Source organism: Coregonus lavaretus (genome assembly GCF_964263955.1).
Source record: "Coregonus lavaretus genome assembly, chromosome: 6".
In the NCBI taxonomy this organism is placed as follows: domain Eukaryota; kingdom Metazoa; phylum Chordata; class Actinopteri; order Salmoniformes; family Salmonidae; genus Coregonus; species Coregonus lavaretus.
This window is the reverse complement of record NC_139993.1, coordinates 8,060,313-8,086,956: the sequence shown is the minus strand read 5'-3', so window position 1 is coordinate 8,086,956 and position 26,644 is coordinate 8,060,313. Positions and strand designations below refer to the sequence as shown.

Genomic DNA, 26,644 nt, shown 5'->3' with positions numbered 1-26,644 from the left:
CAGATTGGCTTTTTAAGTAGCAGAGGAAGGAGCCATTTTGTGTGAGAAGAAGGAGTCCCGTCCCGGACATGTCAGGGGCTGTTGACAGTCTGCGCTTGGGATTAGCGAGACAGCGGCGCACGGTGATCCTTAATCCCCCACTGTATCGTAATCTATTTACCCGCCATGCTAAGGGGATTTCCATATGAAAATATACACAAGGAGGCTATATGCTGGAAGTGGCAAAGTACACAATATCAGAAGCCATGATTTGGCTTTTTTTCCCCCTCTGTGGTGTTTCGTTCATGCAGAAGCACTGCTGCTGTGTTGTGTTGTTTGTTGGTGTTTCACAAGGTTGTGACTGAGGAAGATGTGGAGGATGGAAAGGAGCCCTCCATTTTGTATTTTCTCTTAGATAAACATATTAAGAGTGTGTTGGAGGATCTTTTAGAGGTTTGTCAGCCTTCGGGTATGACGGAGGTTTGACAAGGTGGTTGAGAGACAGCAAATCAAATGGTTCAATACCATTTACGTGGTGTGTCCATTACACGACTAACCTCATCACTTAAATTTGATTCTCTGAAGACAATTCAATGCATTTCAAATCTTAGCAATTCAACTCCAATTAAACACCTTCTGAATCTTCTCCAACCTAGTTACCTCTGTAGCTCAGCTGGTAGAGCACGGCGCTTGTAACGCCAAGGTAGTGGGTTCGATACCCGGGACCACCCATACACAAAAAAAAATTATGCACGCATGACTGTAAGTCGCTTTGGATAAAAGCGTCTGCTAAATGGCATATTATAATTACAACAACACGCTGGCGATTTTCTGTAGCCAATGGAGGAGCAAGTCAAATCAGATTGGAAAACATTGAGGTATAGCCGTTTAGTCTTTCAGACAATTCACTGATATATTTGATTCATATACTCATTCATAGATTTGATTATGGCTTTCGGTATAGCTGTTGTTTAGAGGCCCACAATCAGATGGCATGAGTGGAGCCTCCTGTACTGCGTCTGGTGACGGTTGGTAATAGTTACAGCCTGTATCAGACCTGGGTTCAAATCACTCAAATACTTGAGCTGTGCTTGCTTGAGCTTGTCTGGCACAAAGGCACCAATGGAATATTCCCAAACCTCAAACCTCGCCCATCTGGGACAGCAGGCAGGTTCTAGCAAACGCTCAAAGTATTTAGAAGATGTTGAAAGATTTCAAATACTATTTGAGCCCTGGACGGGCCTGTATCCAGCCATTTCTCTGCGGATCTCCCTTCCTTCAAACTCAGCCAGACAGACAATGTCTCCCTCCACATGCAAACTTTAGACGACTGTCACGGTTCAGCTGCCGGACAGACGCCTCGTCTACGAGCATCCAGGTCACCGGCAGGTTCCAAGGCAATCAAGGAAGTAGCTCCGTTCGCTGTTGGCCGCCACATCCTCTGTGAATTATTTAGGCCGAGGTTGAGTTAGGCCGCCAAGGTCAGAGTGTCACCTGGTTCTAGTTGAGATAGGACTCAATAGTGTCTACTTGAGGGGTTACTGAGGGTAAGGACGGGGTGAGGATGAGGATATCCCCTTTAAAGCAATGTCAACTAAATTGACCCAAGTTTATAACCACTTTCTGTACTTAGTTGTTTTTGGTTGTGTGAAAGGATAGGCCACTTGATATGTATTAAAAATGTAGATTGATTGTAGATATATCTACATATGGATGTATATCCAGCTGTAGATTCCCCAAGTCATGACGGTCAGAATAGTCTGAGATTAGATGACGATTTCAATTCTAATCATAAGCAGTTAAGTATTATAAAAGTCTTACTTTTTAGAATACCATCAAAGCAAATGTTACTGTTTATCAAACTGTGATAATCGAACAGGACAACGTGAGTATAGTAGGACAATGCCATTTGTCATTAACGACAATACAGCACACTGTCCCCACACTATGTTGTCAAAGTTTCCACATCTGAACAATAATACCCACATCCATAGGAGCAGTTGACTGCTGTAGTGATGGAACATCAGAACAAGTGTTTGGGATAGGGACCGCTCAGCAAAATGAGCTGCCTTAATTCCTTGAACATGGCCTGGAGATGAGTTCTTCCTTGTTGGATGCAAATGTAGTAAATCCAGGTCTGTTTGCATGGGGGGGGGGCGGCATACTGGCACTACCCAGCGGGAGACAGCCAGGCAAACACACGTCATGTCGGCTACTCCTCCTGGGCGCCATGTTTGCCCAAACCTGTTTGTCCAGCTGGTCGACTGTGGTGTTGAACACCGCAAGAGCAGGGATTTCTGTTAATTAAAATCGTGATTTGTCCCCTTTTTGTGTCTTGGATCAACAAAATTATACATTACTATCAACATGCAAAGATAAATGCTCAGCATGCCAGGATACATGTTTGCTAACCTGAATTTGTTTTGATTGAACCTCGGTGAAGTTTACTCATTGAGCTGGTGGCCAAGGAGAATGCATCTTAGGGCCGCTGAAGGGATTGTGTTAGGAATTTCCTGTGTTGTGTTGGTAGTGGAAATGCAAAAAAGCTTGTAATTTCTAAGTATAGGAATATTACAATTTGCACTACATAGTTTTACATATATACACATTCATAGTTTGGCACCACACACACACTCACTTGTTTTACTATCCTTGTGGGGACCAAACAATTGATTCCCATTCAAAATCCTATTTTCCTTAACCCCTAACCCTAACCATAACCCTAAACCTATTTTTTTATGGCCCCACTTATACCTTGTTTTACTATCCTTGTGAGGATTTCTGGTCCCCACAAGGATAGTAAAACCAAAAACACACACACACACACAAGTTTGACAGCCCCTCAAATTAAATCACAGAGCCCAAAATAAACATGAACATAATTTTGGGTGTTAACATCAAATGCATCTGTGAATGCATAATGGGGATTGGCGTCTTAGTGTGGATTATAATTACATATCTCTAGGGAAATATACAACATTTCCACTCCCCAAAACAAATAAACGCAAAACCTGAAAGTTATTAAGCATTTTGTGATGAAGGATCACTACAAATATGTAACTTTATGTAACACAAATGATAGGAACCGATAGCCTATTGCAATTGTCATTCGTAGGCCGATTTCGTTCCCATTTGAGGCTGCAACTTCAATATAAAAAGACAAACTTGTTAATGAATACCCTATATCAATGCAGTAGGCCTATTATAAAATGGGATAATCTAAGGACATGATTTTTGTTGTTTTATTTTGTTTCCACCGAATGTTCAGTCAAAATAACAGACCATTCTTGTCTTCGATTTGACATGAATGGAGACGGGTTGAACAGGAGGTAAAAATGTGTGTGTTCATAATAAAATAAGTTGTGCTATTTTGTCTCATCAACATTCAAATAAAAATGACAACTTCTCTCAAGGGGATAACGAAAATAGATCATAATTAGGGCCCTGTGTTTTGCGCAATCATATGACACAGCAAGATGTTATTCTGTATTTTAAGCTTTATGCAGAAATGAGAAATACACCCAATATTTAAGCAACTGTCTAAGGATGGTGCTGGAATATCTGACATAAAAAGAAATGAGGATAGTTTGATGAAAAAGCTTGAAATACATGTTCAATCCAGGCATGTCACATGATAGAGCAAAACACAAGACCCCTAATCATAATGGCAATAAAGTGGCACATGGATAAAAAAAATTAAACCATCTTTAGGCCAAGTCCATTATTAGTATTTGAATTTACACCTAAAATTCAATTTGTCTGCAATACACTACTTTTAAAATATGTTCATTCCTTGGTTATAAAGTTCTGAGGGCTGTCAAAGTATTTCAACTAATGTAATCTAAACCTGCCAAAAAAGCACCACTAGGCATTCAGATAAGAACACTCTTTGCACTGGAGAAACCAACCATGTTTTTAACGAATCTTTATTATAAAGACACGAATGTACATTTTAAATTTCATTAGAATACTGACATTGCGTGTCTAATTCACATTTTCTTCGTAAAGAACAATAGCAAAATCTTTGACCTTATAAACAAGTGCTGCAATTAAACTTCCAAAATACAACACTACAGTCCGGACAATGAACAATATTAAAGTTGGAATTAACATAAATTTGAATATCAGCAAACTGAAAACAATAGCAGCATCTTAATTTCTCAATTTAAATGGTATCTAATGGGTAGGCCTATATCAAATACATGAGCATAAAATATCATATTTTTCCATAAAACAAATTTTGTGACAAATGTTCGCCCTCAATTGGTCGTTCTTGGGAATATTTATGGAAAATCCATAACACAGTGCTCTTGCTCCATCCTGAAAAAACAATTCTAACTCAAAGGGATAAACTACATACTTTGAACATGTTGGAGGGCAGTTTTCAGAGTTAATGTGTAGAAAAATATTCCTTGATGTCCCAAAGTATGGGTGAGTGGATCCAATTCAAGCTTGTTCTAAAGTTGATTCATAAAATGGTCAAAGAAGATGCCACGCAGACAGGCTTTTTCATCTGTGCGTTACTTGGATTCTCTGAACATTAACTTAAAAAAGGCTTGATAATTGTCTCTACTATTCGTTAACTTCTTAATGCTTTGAAGAAAAAAGCTCTTCAACAATAAAACTAAACAAGAATACTTATTTGAAAGTGGGAAAAAAAGTCACAAGACTTGGAACCGCCAGGAGGAGGCCTGGTCTTTGTAGTCCAAGCAGTCGGTGGTGTTGAAGTTGAGTTTCCATGAAGAGGCTGCGGCCGTTTGTTCTTTGTAATCCAGACAGTCTGAGGAGTTGAAGGCCAGGCCGGCCCCGCTGTAGGCCTGGTGGTGGTGGGGGTGGTGATGGTGGTGGTGCCCTGAGGTCTGCCCTATGTGGTGGTGCGGGTGGCCAGACATGGAGGAGCCCGTCATGGGGCTGAGCTGGTGGGGATGGTGGGGGTGGTGGTGAGAGTGCATGGGGGCCAGGTACGAGCTGCATTCCACCCCTCCGAAGTAGGAACCCGTTGACGCCGGGGCGGGGTAGCCCTGCCCATAGGCCGCAGCTGTCTGGCTGTAAGACACCGGGTAGGAGGACGTTCCTCCAGTACCTGAAACAGACCTCTGCATGCAAGAGGCACTGGTGGGGGGAGCAGGATCGGGGACAGGGGGTGGTGCGGGGGCCGGGGAGATGGGCGCAGGGCTCCAGATGGAGGACACTGGGGCGGTGACGGAGGTAGAAGTGCTGCTCAGGCCTTGGCCTCCATGGCCGGAGGGATGGGAGCCACCGGATGAGGCAGAGGAAGAGGAGGAGGAAGAAGAGCCGGTGCTGGACACTGCCGGAGGGGTGAACTGACCACTGCTCTCTGAGCCTGTGCTCTCCCTGGTTGGAGAGGACTTCTTCTTGGCGGGCCGGACTTTAGCATTGTTTCCACTCTGGGCCTGCTGACGGCACTTGGCTCTCCTGTTCTTGAACCATACCTGCACAACAAGAGGCAAAGAGTCAACTTTAAAATGCTGTATGTCATCTGTCCAAACAAATTTGCAAATCATTGATTGAGTAAGCAGTTGTCAAACTGGTCATGCCAACTTGCAACAAACGGAATTGCTATTTCCATCTGAGAATATTGAATGCTTTGTAATTTGTACAATTAGTGGCATATATAATACTTTATTGCAAAGGCATAACTAATATCAACTCTATCAATCAATCGTTCATATCTTCTTGTAGGTCAACAAAACAACATTATTCTTTATTCACTGATTCTCCTGTCCCATTTTAGGCATTGCAAACACTTGGAAATTACATGAAACTGTTGTGCAGTCAGTGTTGTATTTGTAGGCTACCTCTGCACAGGCTTGGCTGCCTACCCTGCATACTGTGCACATTTCTCAGCTAAATCAGTGAAACTCTAGAAGAAGCTGCCATAATTGCAGTAAGCCTGTGAGAGGGGTACAAAAGCTGGTTACATAAAGGCTCTCACGCCCATTTCAAAAGTTCTAAAGATGGCCCTTATGTGAGAGCTGAACATAAATTATACCATTAAAACATGGATTTACACATATTTGTTGAACTATCATAACCAGTTTTAATATCAGATTATGCATATTGTTTATTCATGTAGTATACAATTGCAGCTAAGAGCTGAATTGCAATGTAGGCTACATAACATTTAGTCAAAATAAAAACTAAACTGTGTTGAAACTCAATAAAATCCAAAATAAAAGATAAAGTATTGATTGAAAGGTGCAGTAATAGGCCTTGTCCTGGTCGCTGCAGTTTTGCAAGTTCCCACAAATGGCCCACAGGTTCACACAAACAATAGTAAACTACAGTACAGTAGTAACTATATAATTGCAATCCTGTACACACCTGTACTCTAGACTCAGGCAAATTGATTTTCAGTGCGACTTCTTCCCGCATGAAAATGTCTGGGTAGCGCGTCTTGCCGAAAAGGGACTCCAGAATGTCCAGCTGAGTGCGTGTAAAAGTTGTTCTCTCTCTCCGCTGTTTCCTCGGATGCGCTGAAATGGAATAAAAACCTGTCAATGGAAACTCTTCGAAGCCATGTCGATCTGATAATAAAACGAAATGAAAAAACATTGTTCATCAAAACAAACGAGGTTCAATATAAGTATTCAAAGCGTCCATCTCATATTCTAATATATTTCAGAAATAGCTAGCTTCAAAATCAAAGTCAAGTGTTTCTTCAAAACGAAAATAACCTGTGATTTATATATATTGGAAATATTTAACCGTTTTGAATCACAGAATCTTCTGCACTACAATAGGCCATCGACGCAATCACACTAGGTCTACAGTTAGTTAGTCATGTAACATGTGAAAACGGATAATAGTGCGCAAGAATTAATCTTGTTATTAAATAATACCATCCTATAGTTTGACACCAACTCGTGCTTAATTATGCGTTTCTGTGCATTTGGAAGTGCGTCATTATCCAGATGCACATGGAATGTATTGCGGAAGAGCAGTGTTTGCTACCTGGTCCTATATTTTTTCATAATGAGCAACAGACAACTATCTAATATAACGTCACAGGTGATTCGGATTTGGCACAGTTGGTGTGAAGTGTTTGGGGGCATTTTGCTGACCTGGATACCCCACTGATGGGTGCAGTAGGTCCATGGCCGTACCGCTGAGCCCCATTCCGTTCATGCCGTACGGGGCCTGTTTGAGGTATGACATCATGCTAGAAACGGACACGGGGAAACCAAAGTCCGTGCGGAAAAGTTCGATTCCCCCGATGTTGCAGTCCCTTGATGAAATCCTGCAATGGAAAACGCATTGTGAGTAGAATGTGAAAATATAGATTTATGTTGGTTATTCATTTATATTGAGTAGCCTACAAAGAGCAATTCAGCAAACTAGACTTGATTATAATAATTAAAATGTCCCTATATTCAAATTATGGTTAATTAAATTGGAAATAGCCTGAGACAACATCAAAGTGAACTTATATTTCAAATATTAAAACATTGCTAAATTCCAGTAGCCTATAGGACTTTTTGATTGAGACTTCCAACTTTCACGCGAGTCATATCAAACCTGAATCAAAAAGCCAATTCCCTCTCCAAAAATTCAAAGATTAGCCGTTTACAAAGGTTTCAAACAAAGTATGACATGACGCGTTAACGTGGCTAAACGATATCCAATTATAAACTCAGGTTGCAGTCATCCATCACTACAGTAAAGAAATAATTACGGATGAAATCTGTCGCCAGTCGTGTATTAATTCCATTTGACGCATGACTTCTTATGGGCAACCTCTAAGCCCTTGTTTTGATAAATGCATCCACCGTTAAAAACATTACATTCGCCCCCTTAAGCACATTTTCGATGCATGGAGAGGCCCGCAAGTTAAGATTAATGACTTTGATCAATAAAATAAAGCATGCATCAGTGTCATAACAGCCTGCATAAATTACAAATGCACGCACAAACTACACATAAACAGCCTTATAATCAATTTCACTGTTATTGTAGGCCATTTTATGACATAATCAGCACAATTTATTATACTATTTCACACGTAGTTTGTCTAGGCCTATAGGCTATACAGGGCCGACATGCTACGCCTGCGTAAAAATAAAAAATTGTCCAAAGTTTCATGTTGAAATGAAAATGGAGTTGGCTACTTTACTAAATTATTGCATGACATTATATTTTACAAATAAACATTATAGGCCTATATAATATCCAAATCTTCTGGAGCGTGTTCTACAGGATTGCCTATAATGGAACATTCTCTTTCAGCAGAGACCAGATGTGACACATTATCAAATGGCTTGTTTTTAGCTTAGATTTTTTTTTTTATAGAATAAATAACACTAATGATGCATTTGAATAGTTATTAAGTTGTTGTTATCATTGTTATTCCATGGTTATACTCCTGTTAATAAGATGTGTATATAATTTAAATATGCTCCAAGCATATCAAGTTAGAAAAATATTCAAATAAAGATTTCAAATCAAACCAATAGGCCTGATGGCATATATGGTATCGTATGTAGATGCATTTCAGTAATTGGAGGGGGTGCCTTAATGTAAAGGTTGAAACAAATAGGTTTGTTTTTTTTACTTCATTGACTGGCTACAATGTATTTGGCCCCTAAATAGACCTACTTGGGCCCATGCTGTGGACACGGACCAGCTGATGGATTTGTATTGAGGCATAAATACTTCACTGTATTTCCATAACCGCAGGAAGGAGTTTAAGCAAATGTAAATGGCGAAAAACTCTGTGCAAATTAACTCTATTGCGATTCAGATGAGAGCTCCAGGGATACCATTATGAGAAAAGGTCTTATGAGCAAAATAAATTAACAACACCTCAAACATATCCATTCCATTTGTCTTGTCAGGCCTCAGAATTGTTCCATTCAGATAAGAAGTGCACAACCAAACCAGAAGTATCATTTAGGATATTAATTGACCATAAAAAACACATTTCCAATGGGGAGTTTACTGTCAGGTAATTCTTGATAGCTTCCCCTGACGAGCGTGATTGTTTACAAGGACCATTTTCAATGAGCGCACAACGGTTTCGAACGCAAGTTGCACCTAAATACAAACTTCGTAGTCTTATCAAATACAAATACATCGTTTTCAAAAAATGTGAATAGCTTACAGTAGGCTCAATTGTATCAATAATTCCTTCACAATGACGAATAACAATACAGAAGGAAGTAGCCTAAACGGACTATATAGGCCTATATATAAGACAACAAAAACTTTGCATTTACCACTCACCTTGCGTTTGGGATCCTGTTTTCTTATTTGCTATATTTGTAGTCAAGCCAAGAAGATCCCGTACATCAAAAATATCCACATGGAGAAAATGATATTGAAAGCGAGACAACCGTAAGAAGGTGCGCACACAAATGGATGAGAAATATGCAAACTGCAAATATGGAGTTTACATCAACCAACGCAGTTTTTCCAATTCGAACCCCAGTGGTGTGTCAGAGGAAAATTTCAAAATTGGAAAAAATATTATAAAAATCAAATCAATCGCATTATCTTGTGCGTCTTGCACTGTGGTAAGGTGATTGCCAATGTTGACGGATGGAGATTGATCACCTTCTGCCTACCCTGCCCTTCTATGAACGTAAGACACATGCAGAACGGCCCACTTCGTCCAATCCCAGCGCCCGTGCGCCCTTACAGGCGCCAGGGATAACCAGTCAATTGCGAGGGTTTCAAGAAAACCCCTCCCCTTCAAATTCTTAAATAAATGTATACCACGTGAGAGCCCACAATTGAAAAAGTTATAGTTAATAAAAAAACTACATTACATTGAATGCTCTACTTAGAGGTGGGCCTACTGTTGGGCCTACGTTGTTCTTAATTTAATTTGCATCTAGTAGATTTTGCGTTTGCATAAAAACAAAATATGTAGGCTACCCTAAAAGGGAAATTGAAACAGGTCTCAGTGTTTACTACTCTCACGAAAAAAAAAAAAACATGAGAGAATCTATAAGCGCATGAATGAACAATCTTCCCATCAAAAGGGATGATGTAAAGTGAGTTGGGAACTAGGCCTACATGAAAAAATAAATTAGATTACCTAAAACAAAATGTAATATCTTAAAACGGAATATAGCTTTAGTGTAGCCTATGTGATTGATTAAAATAACAAGGAAAACTGCCTGCCCTCGGTATTAATGCATTTTGGACCCTGTGTGAGTCTTCAGAGAAAATCACTTTTCAATGTTGTAGTTTTGGCTGTAATTGTTTGTGAACTACACCATCGTTTATACAAATGTGAGCTTTTTTTCCCCCATAGCAGCGGAATACTTTCCAAAAGTGGTGAAGAGGCTCTGATTTAACCGTGTAATATATTTTCATGAATATTAATGAATGAGATAATCCTCACTTGGATTTCCAGTTCAGAATAATAGTGCAGTTCAGCCGAACGAGGCTCTCCTCTCAAATAAAGTTTTATATTAATTAACCTGGAGGTGGAATATACCATATATATGCTATAACCTAACATAAAAACATAAAATCATTTTTCAATAGATAAATGTGCATAAAGAATGGAAAATACAAATTGTATTTATTTTCGGGATTAATTGCTGAGATGGTCATGAGGCGTCTGTCTCCACTCCACCGGCCTCGGCTGGTGCTTTGTTGATATCATATTAAAATAAACTCTAATTGTAGCTGGAGCTGCAATAATCAATCACGAGCAAATAATCAAAAGACTGTCAAGAACATAAGTTAACTAAATGTGATATCAAACGAAGGCATTTTAACATCCTCTTTGGATTTTTAGAATGGCCTAATCGAAACAAGGATGTAACAGCGCAAATGGTTGGAGGCAAATCAAGAGCGTTTCGAATGACGAGGTTTTCACTTTACATTTATTCACACAAAGTTATAGGTGCCATTTTATATGGTAGGCTTTGGCTATGAACGAAATAAGGCTAATATTAGTAATACAAGGTAAATTCCAATAGTCAAGTCAATTACGTTTGTGTCAGGGCCAAACAGTCCCATGCATATTACAATGGCCAGGGAAAAATACAAAAGCAATATTTCTTGGCTAATCTCACACATTTGTTCCAACTATTGTATGACTCAAGCGCCCAACATATAGGCCTAGACCTGTCAAAGCCAATGTGATCGATCGCATACAAGTATCAAGATATCAAATAGAAAAATCCCATTGTTACAAGAGTATTGGACCTAATCCCAAATTGCAGTAGAATGTTTTTAATGCTAAACCCGTAAAGCCAGGGATCAGGGCAACTCACTGGGTGGGGGTGTAAGGTTGGTCTCTTTAGCTGGCAGGATTGGAGAAGGTCGTGTATGTTGTCGGTGCTTATTAAAACGATGATGCATAAAATCCCCCAAGTTGTCAGAAAGCATGAGAACACGGAGTCGGTATTCTCTCCCTCTTCCCTTTGTAAAAAAAAAAACTGTGGCTGTGGACGGGGCTTCGCAAAATCTACCCATGATCAACACCTGCATGCGACAGACTTCAAAGCTTGCACATCTGCAATACGCAAGGGGGCAATCCGTTCTCCCAGAAAGATACCCATGGCATGTATGCTACAGCTATAGCACTACGTAAGAAGACCAGCACCTCATTTTGAAGTAAAAAAAAAAATCCAAAATACTTTATCTATGGGTTTATAGTCAGTGTCAAGGATCGAGTGTTTCTTTTTTTCTTTTTTTGGATACACGCGTAAAAGTGAAGCATTACGCAATGCTGGAAATTCACACAGGTAAGGTGCGCACCTTAATGCGGAACTCTGGTTGGAGACAGTAATCAAATGATCATGGTTTTTCATGCACGATTTTATCATGCACATATGTGGAATTTTAGTTTTGATGCTCAATATTGTATTTTAAAGATTTCCATAACAACAGATTTAATAGCAAATTTCGAAATAATGGTGATAATTGTTTTCAATAAATGACATAGTCATATCTATGCCATTCATAACGAAATAGCCTATAGGCAAGTTTAAAATATAGGCTATATTTTTTCAAAAGTATTTCAAACATTCTTTCACCGAGGTGTAGCCTTTAGGCTACTACTGTAAAAACGTTCAATTGAGAGATTTCCACTACATTAGTCAATGGTGTATAGGTCTACTACAATGAAAACTCCCATGTAGATTAAATGACTATATTGTTGATGTACATGGAGCCGTGCCATTTCTTTGACGAAGCTGAAACTGAATGAGCTCTGACCACATATGTCAAAACGTCTATTCGAATTACAATATGCACATGATAATACGTATGAGTAAGTCTGGTGCTATGCATTCCGTTCCATCCACAAATTATTATAGATTACATTGTGTTGTGAAATAATAATCCATATGAATAATCTTCTGATTAAAACCATAAAATTCAAATAATGAAATTCAAATCTCGGCTCTATTTACGGAATTAGTGGAAATAAATCCAGGCTATGTAAACACTTAACCCATTTGAGGCAAAACATTCTAGGAAAATGTATCCATGTTGGAATCCTAATCATTCAGAATGCATAAAACATTCCCATATCAGTTTAGCTTCAAATGCATATAAATATCAAACTAAACTATATGATTTTTTAAAATATAAAAATAATGAATGCATTTTTATTAAGATGTTAGGCATTTCGTTTGTGTAGGCCTATACCATAAGTGAAAGTAGGTCATTAAATCCCATTCTTATTACTATGGCAATAACATGCCTAATTATTAAACAACATGAAATAAACAGACCAAAATCGATGTCAAATTTACAGCAACGACTATAAAATCATTATTGAAGGTGCTCAGGAGACTTTAAAGCATATTTGTGATGGATTTTTGTTAGTTTTAATCTCTCTGCTCATCAACTGACTTTTTTGACTAATAGATCATTGTTGCATCCTATCCATTAACCATCTTGCATGACTTATTATCAATCATAAGAAATAGGCCTATTAAGCTATGCAAAAGCTCTACAAGTGCTTAGAGGTGAGATCACATGACCAACAGGGTGAGTGAGTGTGATGTGTTGTGATACTCTGCTGCTTGATACTGTGCTGTAATGTAAACACATGGGATAGGGATGTACTGTCCTGTTTCATATAGAGCTAGTTTTCCAGTCTGAAATATCACCTGGTGTCCTCCTCACAATGGAGGCACGAGCATCATGTACTCCTAGGCACGCCAGCCTTCAACAGGGCACTGGGAGGTCAGATGGGTTGACAGGTATCTAGTCAGATGGGTTGACAGGTAGCTAGCCTATTCACTGTCCCTGCAAATAACTGCTAGCCTACAACCAAAGGTAACAGTAGCCTATCATATTCATTCCAGATGTGTCACCAAGGGTGAAAATGGTGATCATTAGGCTTCAAACTAACGAGTAAAGGAATAATCCCATGAAAATAATTGATGAGATGTAGAGGTTTTAAAGGCAGTTGAAGTACAGTTTTCCCATATAGAAGGAGGTTGATAAAAAATGAATCGTTCTCCTGTAATGTAATCTGAATGACACAGTCGGAAGGATATCAATTTTGAGGACCATGTACTTATCACACAAGGCCTGTCTACTGCACTGGCACTCAGTTTCTCTTTGTCCTACACTGGCACTTAATGGGGAAGTCAAGGGTAGTCACTTAGCCAGACTGGCACTCAGGCTAGTAGTTAATAGAGGTGCCATAGACTAAAACACAGAGGCTCCATGCACCTAATATTTTTTAAGAGATGGACACATTTGATATTTTTGAGTGAAAGAAACAATATCTTCTATATTTTCTACACACAAATGGATAAATGGGCATGACGTCCCTGATATGAGATACATAACTTACATTTAAATGTAAGTCTTGAAGACACTATTACTAAAGTTGGTGTTGGTGAAACAGTTAGTTTCAATATTTATTTTTTTACAAGACCCAGGTTTTGAGAATGCAACGTGTCATACATATTTTTAACACCTCTTAAAATGGAATTCATATTTTGAACATCAAACATTATGCAATTTATCATCTTAAAAAATGTACGTTGGCTTTATTTTCATAGGCCCATATTAGTACTATTGGCATGACGTCAATTTCCGAATTGACTGTCAAGTGAGTACAAATATTAGGCTACATTACAACTTACATTTTTTGACAGTTCACATGACTAAACAGAAACAAGAAAGAAAGTCATCCTTCATGATGTGTCATGAACATAGCAGTGAAAAATACTCATACATGTACAATGAGAGAGACAGAAAAGGAAGAACGAGAGAGAGAGAGAGAGAGAGAGAGGGGAGGGGGAGAGCAGAGAGGGAGCAGAGAGGGAGAGAGAGCAAAGAGAGATAGCAGAGATACAGAGAGAGAGCAGAGCTAGAGAGAGGTAGAGAGCAGAGAGAGAGAGAGAGAACAGAGGGGAGCATGTAGCTGTCTGTCACAGGGCCTTCCCGCCCCTCTCATTAGGAAGGTAAACAATGAGGAGGAATGATGAGAGACACGGCAGAACAAATGAGGAGCAGGAGGGAGAAATCAGACACCGGCTTAAAGATCCCACAGCCCACAGTCACCCAACCAACCCAAACCACCATACATACACCCCCATCGCAATCCCCCAAAAAGAGTGAGTGAGGGAGTGAGTGAGGGGGTGAGGGGGGGACCCTGAGCAAAGAGTAAGGCAACTTTCAATCCTTTTAGGATTAGGCTCTCTCTCTCTTCTTTCCCCCCTCCCTCCCCCTAACTCTCCCTCACTCTGTTCCTCCTCTCTTTCACTCTACTGCCCCCGGGCAATCACGTTAAAACTTGCATGGCCAGTGCTCATTCAGATATCCCTAACAATGTGCACCAGTGGTAACCATGTGAGCGTTGGCAAGCCACACAAGAATGCACAGGTTCAGTTCGCCGTGACCCTCCCTATGCACAGAAAAAAATAGGAGAAAAATATACTGAAGGCGACGCAGCATTTCTCAGCAGCTTTAGGGAAGAGAGACTTGGGGTGCTTATTTACCAAACCTAAAATGACTCATTTTACGCCAATCATGATGGTTTTTGGAATCAAACTCGTAATTCAGTGATTTTACTTTTCACCGGAGATAGCCTACATAATTGGGGAAACAGGATAATCAACTTATGACGCCACACTGGCAAGGGAGGAGTTTACCATGGTAACAAATTACCTGCAGAGTTCTATTATCCTTTACCAGCCCAATCTATTTATATTATGTTCTGGTCATTCAAATGCCGTTAGAATGGCCTACTTTTTAGATGAGGTGGATTTGCCTCATCAACGTACAATGAGCTGCTGAAAAAGGATTCACTTTTAACCACAGGGTTACCTGGTTAACAAAGGAGTGACAAGATCAGAGAGAGAAAGTAATTGATTTTAGAAAATGTAAAGATGTTAATCCAAATTTCAACCAAAGAAGTAAACTTAAAACCAAATGGAAAAATGGAATGTCAATATAACCTAGAGTTAAAGGCAGTTGTTACATTAGCATTTGACATTTGTGTATATTTGTGAGAGTTAAAGTGCCTTGACATTAGACAAAGGAGAGATGAACACAAGATTATTTCCAAATATTGAAAATAGCTACAAAAGTGCAATTGGAGCACAGGAGCAAAACACAATCTTCCTACTTACAACATATACTAACACTATTTTTTCTCTACCCAGAGTGCTGGAGGAGGGAAGGGAATTGCCATCCAGCCTTATCTCCAGTCCCAGTCAACTAGAGGCCCTGAAAGAGTTTGCACCATCATCAGAGCTGGCCATTTGATAGGATTCTGGCACTGCACCTAATCAATCTGTGGCATAGAGCCGCCAGAAGACCTGTAACAAAGCTCAAAGAGCCTCACAAATGGCCTAGTGCAGGGGATAAGCCCCTGCACAGGATTACATATTGATTTTGAATGTATAAAAAAAACAACCTTATCATACAAAACCCGAGACGGACTACAAAAGTAGGCAGTAGTCTGTGCATGAATCCCCCCTTTAAGAGAAGGAGCGTCAACTTTCAAATACGGCGACCCCGAGCATGAACCGAAAGCTCAAATAAATGCAGAGAGAAATCAAAGGCCAGGGGTGAGGTGCGGTAGTAGTGCATTGTTGCAGGGAATCACTGTAACTCCACCTTGCTTTTTGAGGCGAAGGGTCAAAATGGTGGCTACACATATTCATCAAGTGTAAACTTGCATACTTGCTACGCCTCGGCCGCTACCTCCGGAGGTAGTGCACGACACTCGACAGACAGTTGCCCCCCTTGAAGCAGGGCAGTGTCAACAGTATTGTCTCGTTGAGCCTACAGTATGAATGGTATTAGCAGAGCAATGTTTGTGAAACGGCTGAAATGTATAGACATTTTCATAATATTTTAGACCTGTTTTATTGATGTAACACCCTGTTACATTCTGAAATTGTTGCAGTAGCTGCCGGCTGCACTGAGCCAAGTAAAACTATGGAAGCTCATCCTCACCACCAAAAACATGTAAAATATAGATCATTCAAATAGGATATGTTTTTTTTGTTCATTTGCAACATTGTGTGATGATTTCAGAGGTGGCACCACAGGTCCCAGAGTGGTGGAGGTGGGGGGGGGGGGGGAATAGTTTCCCTGGGGCTCAGAGTTTTCCCTAATCTGGTAGTAGGCTAACCTAACCAACTCCGGACCCTAGTTGTAGCATATTACATTCTAATAAATCAGCTGTAAAAAAACATAAAAAAAAAAAAAAATCCTGGACAAACTCCTTCCCACAACTGCGATTGGCCAAAAACGAACAAAAAAACTAACAGGGCTGAGTTCGCTGTATGCAGGGTTGCATGGTGTAGGCCTTTGCATCTGTAATTAAAAATATCCTAATACATTATGGCATCACTATTGTGTTGATTGATTAATTCCAGTCAATCATTTTGGATGAAAAAGGCCAAGGCAGTCTAGCCACCTGAAGTGTGAATATAATATAAACCAAATTTGATCAAGTTCACATTTTCTAAGAACACAAATAAATGGGCCTATTTTAAGCTCTAAATACATATCGTAGGCTATTAAAAACATGATGCTATGTTTCCCCTGGCCCAGATGGGATCAGAGCGCATAGGCTTCTCTTGGCTACCTGCAGCCGTGGTTGTTATCAGTAGGCTACAGTTGATCAGACTGAAGCACAGACTAATTGTGCACTTTGACAAATCATAAGGGAAATTGTATTACATTTTTTGAGTGGCGGTTATGGGCTTCCATTTAAAACAGCTTGTTGGGGTGAATTCACATATACCCATGTTTTCAGTCGCAATATGCTTTTACCACGTGATGATTTGCATGATATTGATAAAAATGAAGCCTGGTTTGTTGTAATGTTGTAAAGTAGGCCTACTGTACTTTTATATTTGTGTGAGAGGGTTAATCATAAATGCTTGATAGGCTAACGTTACTTGATGAAGACATGCTGTTATAGCAACTCTGTGCTATTGTCTTGAAGCTAAAATGTAATAAGTGTAGCCTACAGATGAGAATATAAACCCTTTAATTGTCTGAACATACATGCTATTGAATTGTTGCATTATTCAAGAGTGTAATATGGTTTGGTTGCATCATTCAATAGTGTAATGTTTTAGAAGAAAAGTTTCTGTCATTGTTGAATAGCTTGTGCTTACTGGCTATGTGGCTACTGTGATGTTTACGGTCAATTTGAGCTGCGGACCAAGAATGTTGTGTTGCCAGCCACAACGAAAGGTAAGGCAAGGATGTAATGTGAATTGAAAAGTAGAATTCTCTTTCGCCACTCAGACTCTCCTTCATATCTCGTTCTTGAGAATAGTAGCCTTAGTAGTATGTTAATTACTTTATTTGGCAAACTTTCAACACCTCAGTGTTTGTTTGCTGTCACCTTGTGGAGTCAGTCTCACCTTCGCCTCCCTTCGACTACGCTAACGTTTGTCAGACTGACAGCTAGCCATCAGTCCCAACAGCGGGATCTCACACACACAGGGCGCAAACATACACTCACACACACACACAATGTGGTTCTGACGGGAGCAGCACTGAGTAACCAAGTATAGCTATTCAGAGGATAGATAGATCTAGGACCTCATGTCCTTGATAGGAGCGCAGAACAAAATACAGCTGTTCCCCCTTCCATCAATAATACTCACTTAATAATCAGGAGATTAACTGATATCAGGTGTGCAGATGACTGGCAGCGGAATAACAAACAAGCCAAAAGACGGCAGAAAGAGAAAAAAAACAAGAGAGAGAGCAGAGTCCCCTAAGCCAAGTCCCCCCTCAAACTAATTACAATTGATTTCTTATGGATCGGGTACCTTATCAGGTGCGAGAGGGAATTACCATGGCGAGCCAAAGGGTTGTGGCGGGTCGCCGTCGAATGGCAAAATCAATCTGTGTTGAGTGACTGACTGTACCCAGGGAAGGCAGACACTGTCGCTGGTATAAAATGTACACAAGAGACGTTGATTCAACGTAACAGGGATATAACAAAAATCTCAGGCGTTATAAGAAGATGGAGAAAAGCCTATTACTTTCTTACAAATAGATAAGTATGTAGTCTAAGAGCTATACATTATCCACAATGACTGGAGTCTAACCCAGATGCTACCTTTGTAATTATCATGAACTACATTTACCACAGTATGATGACATTACTCAAAGTCAGCAATAACGATATTACAGGCACAAGCATTATTTAAGAAATCCCCCAGAAACTAAACTACTGTGCGAATCCAGAGTACTAAACATTGACTCTCCACCTCAGTGTTGAAACTGGCTTCAGTTCAGCCTCTCCACTACAAGCTCCTTTCTCCCTGGGCAACTTGGGAAAAGTTCATCAATATGTTAATTACTTAATCTTTAACCACTTAAAGAAACCATTAATAAACATTGATTTGAACACTTGCCACCAGTGACTCACATTAATCCACTGCAAATAGCTGATACACAAACTGCAATGGAGGGCAATTTGGGTAGGGATTACCAATAGTAATAGACAAAGAAGAAATTGATCACACTTTCTTTTAACAGGGAAGAGAACAAAGCTAGTTTAACCACTTTGCGTGATGACTCGTCACGTTCGTTGAAGGACGAGCCAGACCAAGGCGCAGCGTGATATACGTACATGTTTATTAAATTATAAACACAATGACAAAACAACAAACGAAACGTGAAGTCCAAGGTAGCACACACAACATACCTTACACGGAACAAGATCCCACAACTACACAGTGCCAATAGGCTGCCTAAGTATGGTCCCCAATCAGAGACAACGAGCGACAGCTGCCTCTGATTGGGAACCACACCGGCCAACATAGATATATACATACTAGAATAACACCCATTGAAAACGCACAACAAAGAATATACACACCCTGACTCAACATTTAAGCGTCCCCTGAGTCAGGACGTGACAACTCTGCCTTTTTTGTTGTGGAACTGTAATGCACTTTGATTTTCTAACTGCTTTTATATACCAAGGGGAAAAATACAGTGCCTTCAGAAAATATTCATACCCCTTGACTTAATCCACATTTTGTTGTGTTACAGCCTGAATTCAAAATTGATTAAATATATTTTTTTCTCAACCATCTACACACAATAATGACAAAGTGAAAACAAATTTATTGAAAATGAAATACAGAAATATCTAATTTACATAAGTATTCACACCCCTGGGTCAATACTTTGTAGAAGCACATTTGGTGGGGATTACAGCTTTGAGTCGTCTTGGGTATGTCTGTATCAGCTTTGCACATCTAGATTTTTGGATTTTCTCCCATACTTCCTTACAGATTTTCTCAAGCTCTGTTAAGTTAGATGAGGAGCGGTGGTGAACAGCAATCTTCAAGTCTTTCCATAGATTTTCAATGGGATTCAAGTCTGGGCTTTGGCTGGGCCACTTAACGACTTTCACATTCTTGTTCTGAAGTCATTCCAGCGTTGCTTTGGATGTATGCTTGGGGTCATTGGCCTGTTGGAAAGTACATATTTGCCCCAGTCTAAGGTCGTTTGCACTTCGAAGCAGGTTTGCATCAAGGATTTGCCTGTATTTGGCCCCATTCATTGTTCCCTCTATCCTTACCAGTCTCCCTGTCCCTGCCGCTGAAAAGCATCCCCATAGCATGATGATGCCACCACCATGCTTCACGGTAGGGATGGTGTTAAACGGCTGATGAGCTGTGCCTTGTTTTCTCCAGACATAGCACTTTGCATTCTGGCCAAAGAGTTACATTTTTTGTCTCATCAGACCACATAATCTTTTGTCTTATGATCTCAGAGTCTTTTACATGCCTTTTTGCAAACTCCAGGCATGCTGTCATGTTCCTTTTTCTCAGGAGTGGCTTCCGTCTGGCCACCCTCCCATAAAGCCCAGATTGGTAAAGTGCTGTAGAGACGGTCATCCTTCTGGCAGCTGTTTCCATCTCAGCCAAGGAACTCTGTAGTTCTGTCAGAGTGGTCATTGTGTTCTTGGTCACCTCCCTGATCAATGTCCTTCTTGCCCTGTTGCTCAGTTTGGTTGGATGGCCAGCTTTAGGATGAGCCTGGGTAGTTCCACATGTTTTGAATTTCCCAATGGTGGAGACCACCATGTTTTTGGAAACTTTCAACACTCTAGACATTTTTTTATACCCTTCCCCAGATATATGGGCGGCAGGTAGCTTAGTGGTTAAGAGCGTTGTGCCAGTAACCGAAAGGTCGCTGGTTCTAATCCCCGAGCCGACTAGGTGAAAAATCTGTCTGTGCCCTTGAGCAAGGCACTTAACCCTAATTGCTCCTGTAAGTCGCTCTGGATAAGAGCGTCTGCTAAATGACAAAACATTTTTTTTTAAATATACAATGCATTCAGAAAGTATTCAGACCCCTTGACTTTTTCCACATTTTGTTACGTTACAGACTTATTCTAAAATTGATTAAATTGTAATTTTTCCTCATCAATCTACACACAATACCTTATAATGACAAAGCAAAAACAGCTTTTAGAAAATTTTGCTAATCTATTACAATAAAAAAACAGAAATATTTTTTTAAATAACTAATATTAATAAATATGACATTTACATAATTATTCAGACCCTTTACTCAGTAATTTGTTGAAGCACCTTTGGGAGCGATTACAACCTCAAGTATTTTTGGGTAGAAGCTTTGCACACCTGTATTTTGGGAGTTTCTCCTATTCTTCTCTGCAGATCCTCTCAGGCTCTGTCATGTTGCATGGGGAGCGTCGCTGCACAGCTATTTTCAGGTCTCTCCAGAGATGTTAGATCGGGTTCAAGTCTGGGCTCTGGCTGGGCCACTTAAGAACATTCAGAGACTTGTCCCGAAGCCACTCCTGCGTTGTCTTGGCTGTGTGTTTAGGGTCATTGTCCTGTTGGAAGGTGAACCTTCGCCCCAGTCTGAGATCTTGAGCGCTCTGGAACAGGTTTTCATCAAGGATCTCTCTGTACTTTGCTCCGTTCATCTTTCCCTCGATCCTGACTAGTCTCCCAGTCCCTGCCGCTGAAATACATCCTCACAGCATGATGCTGCCACCACCATGCTTCACCGTAGGGATGGTGCCAGGTTTCCTCCAGACGTGACGCTTGGCATTCAGGTCAAAGAGTTCAATCTTGGTTTCATCAGGCCAGAGAAACTTGTTTCTCATGGTCTGAGAGTCCTTTAGGTGCCTTTTGGCAAACTCCAAGCGGGCTGTTATGTGCCTTTTACTGAGGAGTGGCTTCCGTCTGGCCACTCTACCATATAGGCCTGATTGGTGGAGTGCTGCAGAGATGGTTGTCCTTCTGGAAGGTTCTCCCATCTCCACAGAGGAACTTTGGAGCTCTGTCAGAGTGACCATCGGGTTCTTGGTCACCTCCCTGACCAAGGCCCTTCTCTCCCGATTGCTCAGTTTTGCCGGGCGGCCAGCTCTAGGAAGAGTCTTGGTGGTTCCAAACTTCTTCGATTTAAGAATGATGGAGGCCACTGTATTCTTGGGGACCTTCAATGCTGCAGACATTTTTTGGTACCCTTCCCAGGATCTGTGCCTCGACACAATCCTGTCTCGGAGCTCTACGGACAATTATTTCGACCTCATGGCTTGGTTTTTGCTCTGACATGCACTGTCGACTGTGGGACGTTATACAGACAGGTGTATAGCTGAGTTTTATAGCAAAGGGTCTGAATAATTATGTAAATAAGGTATTTCTGTTTTTTATTTTTTAGAAATTTGCAAAAAAATCTAAAAACCAGTTTTCACTTTGTCATTATAGGGTATTGTGTGTAAATTGACGAGGAAAACAATGATTTATTCCATTTTAGAATAAGGCTGTAACGTAACAAAATGTGGAAGAAGTCAAGGGGTCTGAATACTTTCCTAATGCACTGTATGCCTCATCACAATAGCTATCTAGGAGATCTAGGGACAGTTCTTTGGATTTCATGGTAAAGTTTCTCCACAGTCAACTGTGGGACCTTATATAGACAGGTGTCTTTCTTTCTAAATCATGTCCAAACAATTTAATTGGCCACAGGTGGACTCCAATCAAGTTGTAGTGCCATCCCAATGATGATCAAAGGAAATTAGTTGCACCTGAGCTCAATTTGGAGTGTTATAGCATGAATACTTTCTGAAGGCACTGTAGCTAATTACTCAAACTAGAGACAACACAGTATACGTGGGAAACAATCATAGTTGATAATTACCATATACAGTGCCTTCAGAAAGTATTCATACCCCTTGACTTATTCCACATGTTGTTGTGTTACAGCCTGAATTCAAAATGGATTAAATATATATTTTTCTTACCCATCTACACGCAATACCCCATATTGCCAAGTGAAAACATGTGTTTAGAAATGTTTGCACCTGAGTCAATACTTTGTAGAAGCACCTTTGGCAGCGATTACAGCTGTGAGTCTTTCTGGGTAAATCTCTAGAGCTTTTCACACTTGGATTGTGCAACATTTGCCCATTATTCTTTTCAAAATTCAAATTGGTACTTGATCATTGCTAGACAACCCTTTTCAGGTCTTAACTCAAAACTGTAACTCAACCACTCGGTCACATTCACTGTCTTCTTGGTAAGCAACTTCAGTGTAGATTTGGCCTAGGTTATTGTCCTGCTGAAATGTGAATTAATCTCCCAGTGTCTGGTGGAAAGCAGACTAAACCAGGTTTTTCTCTTGGATTTTGCCTGTGCTTAGCTCCATTCCGTTTCTTTTTTATCCTGAAAAACTCTCCAGTCCTTAATGAATACAAGCATACCCATTACATGATGCAGCCACCACTATGCTTGAAAATATGGAGAGTGGTACTCAGTAATGTGTTGTTTTGGATTTGCCCCAAACATAACACTTTTTATTCAGGACAAAAAGTTAAATAGCTTTGCCACATTTTTTACAGTATTACTTTAGTGCCTTGTTACAAACAGGATGCATGTTTTGGAATATTTTTTATTGTGTACAGGGTTCTTTCTTTTCACTCTGTCAATTAGGTTAGTATTGTGGAGTAACTACAATGTTGCTGATCCATCCTCAGTTTTCTCCTATCACAGCCATTAAACCCTGTAACTGTTTTAAAGTCACCATTGGCCTCATGGTGAAATCCCTGAGCGGTTTCCTTCCTCTCCGGCAACTGAGTTAGGAAGGACGCCTGTATCTTTGTAGTGACTGGGTGTATTGATACACCATCCAAACTTTATAACAAAGGGGTTGAATACTTTGCCATAACAAAGGGGTTGAATACTTACTGACTCAAGATATTTCAGCTTTTCATTTTTATTAATTTATACACATTTCAAAAAACAAAATTCCACTTTGACATTATGGGGTATTGTGTGTAGGCCAGTGACAAAAAAATCTAAAATGTATCAATTTTAAATTCAGGCTGTAACACAACAAAATGTGGAAAAAGTCAAGGGGTGTGAATACTTTCTGAAGGCACTGTAGCAAACAAACCCAATCCAATTTTAATAGCACTGGCACGGACTCGTACACAGGCAGGCACACACACACACACACACACACACACACACACACACACACACACACACACACACACACACACACACACACACACACACACAACCTGATAAAGATGACTTTGATTTGTGATCCAGAGGACTTTGTTTGAACACCTGTGATTGACAGCGCACCACAGGACGTGTGATAAATGTGTATTAAATAGACAAACATGAGACACTTAGGACGATGCCCATGTCAATAGACAAACTGGTATTTCTTTGTAGGCAAACAGCTTAGATTACTGCACTTGCAAGAGCAGGTGTGTGACTTTGCTAGGCACAAGTGTGTACTAGGATCACCAGAGAATGCATTTGCACACACACACACACACACACACACACACACACACACACACACACACACATGGGCAAGTGAGCACATACACATACAATATGCTCAGATAGATAGCAGAACTCAAATACCATTAGATGTCATTGTACTATATAGTATGAAGGTGGGTGAGTGGGAGGGTGGTATGACGTTTCTGTTTCCTGGGAAGATAAGCATATTTTAACTGCAGATGCAGCCATATATGTGTAATAGAACAGAATGGCATTTTCATATTCAGGTGTGAAGTGTATGAAAAAGAGACGAGACCAAATAACGATGTAAAGGCAGAAATATGAAAGAGTTAAAACAATGCATTAGAGAGGTAGAGCAAATGGAATCATACACAAAATCTCTGTAGACAAGCAAGAGGACAGCGGAGAACTGGAGTGGGACAAGAGGAAACATCCTGAAGGCCGCCTAAGGAGGGAGGCGGCCTTCAGGACATTTCCTCTTGTCCCACTCTAGATTCTTGCCAAAAACCCTCACTGTTTGAACAATGTCATGTGAAATGTTATATAAAAAATAAAACACTTTCCTAGTTTTTGTGCGTTGGGAAGGTAATGAAATGGGGGTGTGTCTAATAATCCTCCTTGAATGGAAATAAAAGGTAATCACAGCTACATTTTGGTTCTATATGATGAGTTCAGGGCCTGTATTCATAACGCGTCTCAGAGTAGGAGTGCTGATCTAGGATCAGGTCCACCCACCACCGTCAATGTAATCGTATCCATTACTATCTAAAAAGGTCAAATTGATCCTAGATCAGTACTCCTACTCTGAGTTGCTTTCCAAATACTCACTACTGGCCTGGAAACAGCTTGGACTGACATACGTGACATAAGATTCAGGGACGGTGGTAGACCTCAGCGGTCTGGTTCTCCAGAGGAGATCTTTGAGGAGGGTGGTCTACTACTCCCAGGCAGTCCCCCTGCTCCTCAGCTCAACCCCTTGAGCCCCTTGAACTACGACCTTGTGGAATAGGTTGAGCTGCTGTGGCAGGGATTGAGGCAGCAGTTTGTGGTTTGTGAGGCCCGGGCTTATGGGGACTGGGCTATGTCCCCAAAGGCCTTCGAAAACCAACCAGGGAGACCCGAGCAGAGCCTCAATAACCAAATAAGATTAAGATTACCATCTTAGCCGCCGCTACATTAAAAAGATAAGGCTAATGAGAGTGGCCCACAGTCTCAATTCTACTACTTTGGATCTTCGGCTGATTACAAATGAGGGCCTTTTGTGAATACGCTCATAGAATTAGGCTTGTTTCTCCTTTGTTGTTTCTGGTTCATCAGGATTACTGGTGTTCATTTTTCAATGTTTCAATATGTTCAGTATTATATGGCTCAAGTTTTATTTATGTTTGGGTAATTATATTATATATTTTCATTGATTCATTGAGATATGAGGTGCACAATTTCAAAATGTTAAGGATGGACTATCAAGGCTTTACATCGTACACATTTGCACACACACATCCAAAATATCCTGCTAGGGTTCGTTTTCCTTGTTCAAATAAATATATCTTAGGGATAACACCTTCCTCTAAACCTCAAATCTCACAAAAGACCAAAAGAAATGGACTTAAAGCTCTTGTCGCGTTGTTATAGTACAATTTTTCCTGTTTGCTTTAGATAACAAATCTTCAGTTGACCCGGAGGGTTAAGGGAGCATTACAAATTAATCCTGGGTTTTAATAAGTCTGTCTTAAGCCAAGGGGTCTTTACTCCAAAAGAAAATAAATAAAAGGGGGAGGTAGAAGAAAGGGATCGTAGAGGAAAAGAAATATATTAAACCCTGTGATCACAGCCAGCTTTTCTTGTTTGTTATCCCTTCGTTTTCCGTTTAATCCAATACTCACTAATCCAATTTGTCTATCGGGCTTCGACCCTAACTTCTCCTCATCTACGTTTTTTTCCCTACGTGGCCGTTTGAAGTGACCACTCCTCGTTTTGCAGTCTAACGACTCACTGAAACAAACTGCAGACTAAGGGATAGATGGATAGATTTCCAAAATGGGAAGGGAAAGAAGAAAAAAGGAGAAGAAAAATTGGCAAACATGATCAGCTCAAACAAGTAAGAGCTCGTTATGGACGAAGTCGAGCGGAGTTCACCCTGAATATGCATGAAGAGCCATAATCAGATGTGGGGCAGTCACCCACTGAAGGAGAATATTGGAGAAGCACAAAGGGATTGATTTAATTACTTGATGTGGGCCTGTGTTTGGAGCATTCTTGTTAAGAAGTGAGTGAAAAGGCCGGCAGTATCCTTGCGCTATTTTTGTGAAGGGGTTGGAGTTGGGGGCAGATGGTGGGATATACTGAGGTAGTCTAGCTCCTTAAGTCACCAAAACTAATCTCGGGGTATAAAGCACTTGTGATTGAAAGGGTCTTCATTGATT

At 40.3% G+C, this 26,644-nt stretch overlaps 1 protein-coding gene across 1 annotated transcript; it reads right to left on the bottom strand.

The window, feature by feature from the left end:
- Nucleotides 1-4,640: 4,640 nt before the first annotated feature.
- Nucleotides 4,641-7,161, bottom strand: LOC311131376 (homeobox protein OTX1 B-like; the record flags this gene model as incomplete). Its single annotated transcript, XM_084164337.1, has 3 exons — nucleotides 4,641-5,432; nucleotides 6,325-6,476; nucleotides 7,065-7,161. 3 exons carry the CDS (start codon nucleotides 7,159-7,161, stop codon nucleotides 4,641-4,643), a joined length of 1,041 nt encoding a protein of 346 aa, XP_084020463.1.
- Nucleotides 7,162-26,644: the final 19,483 nt, after the last annotated feature.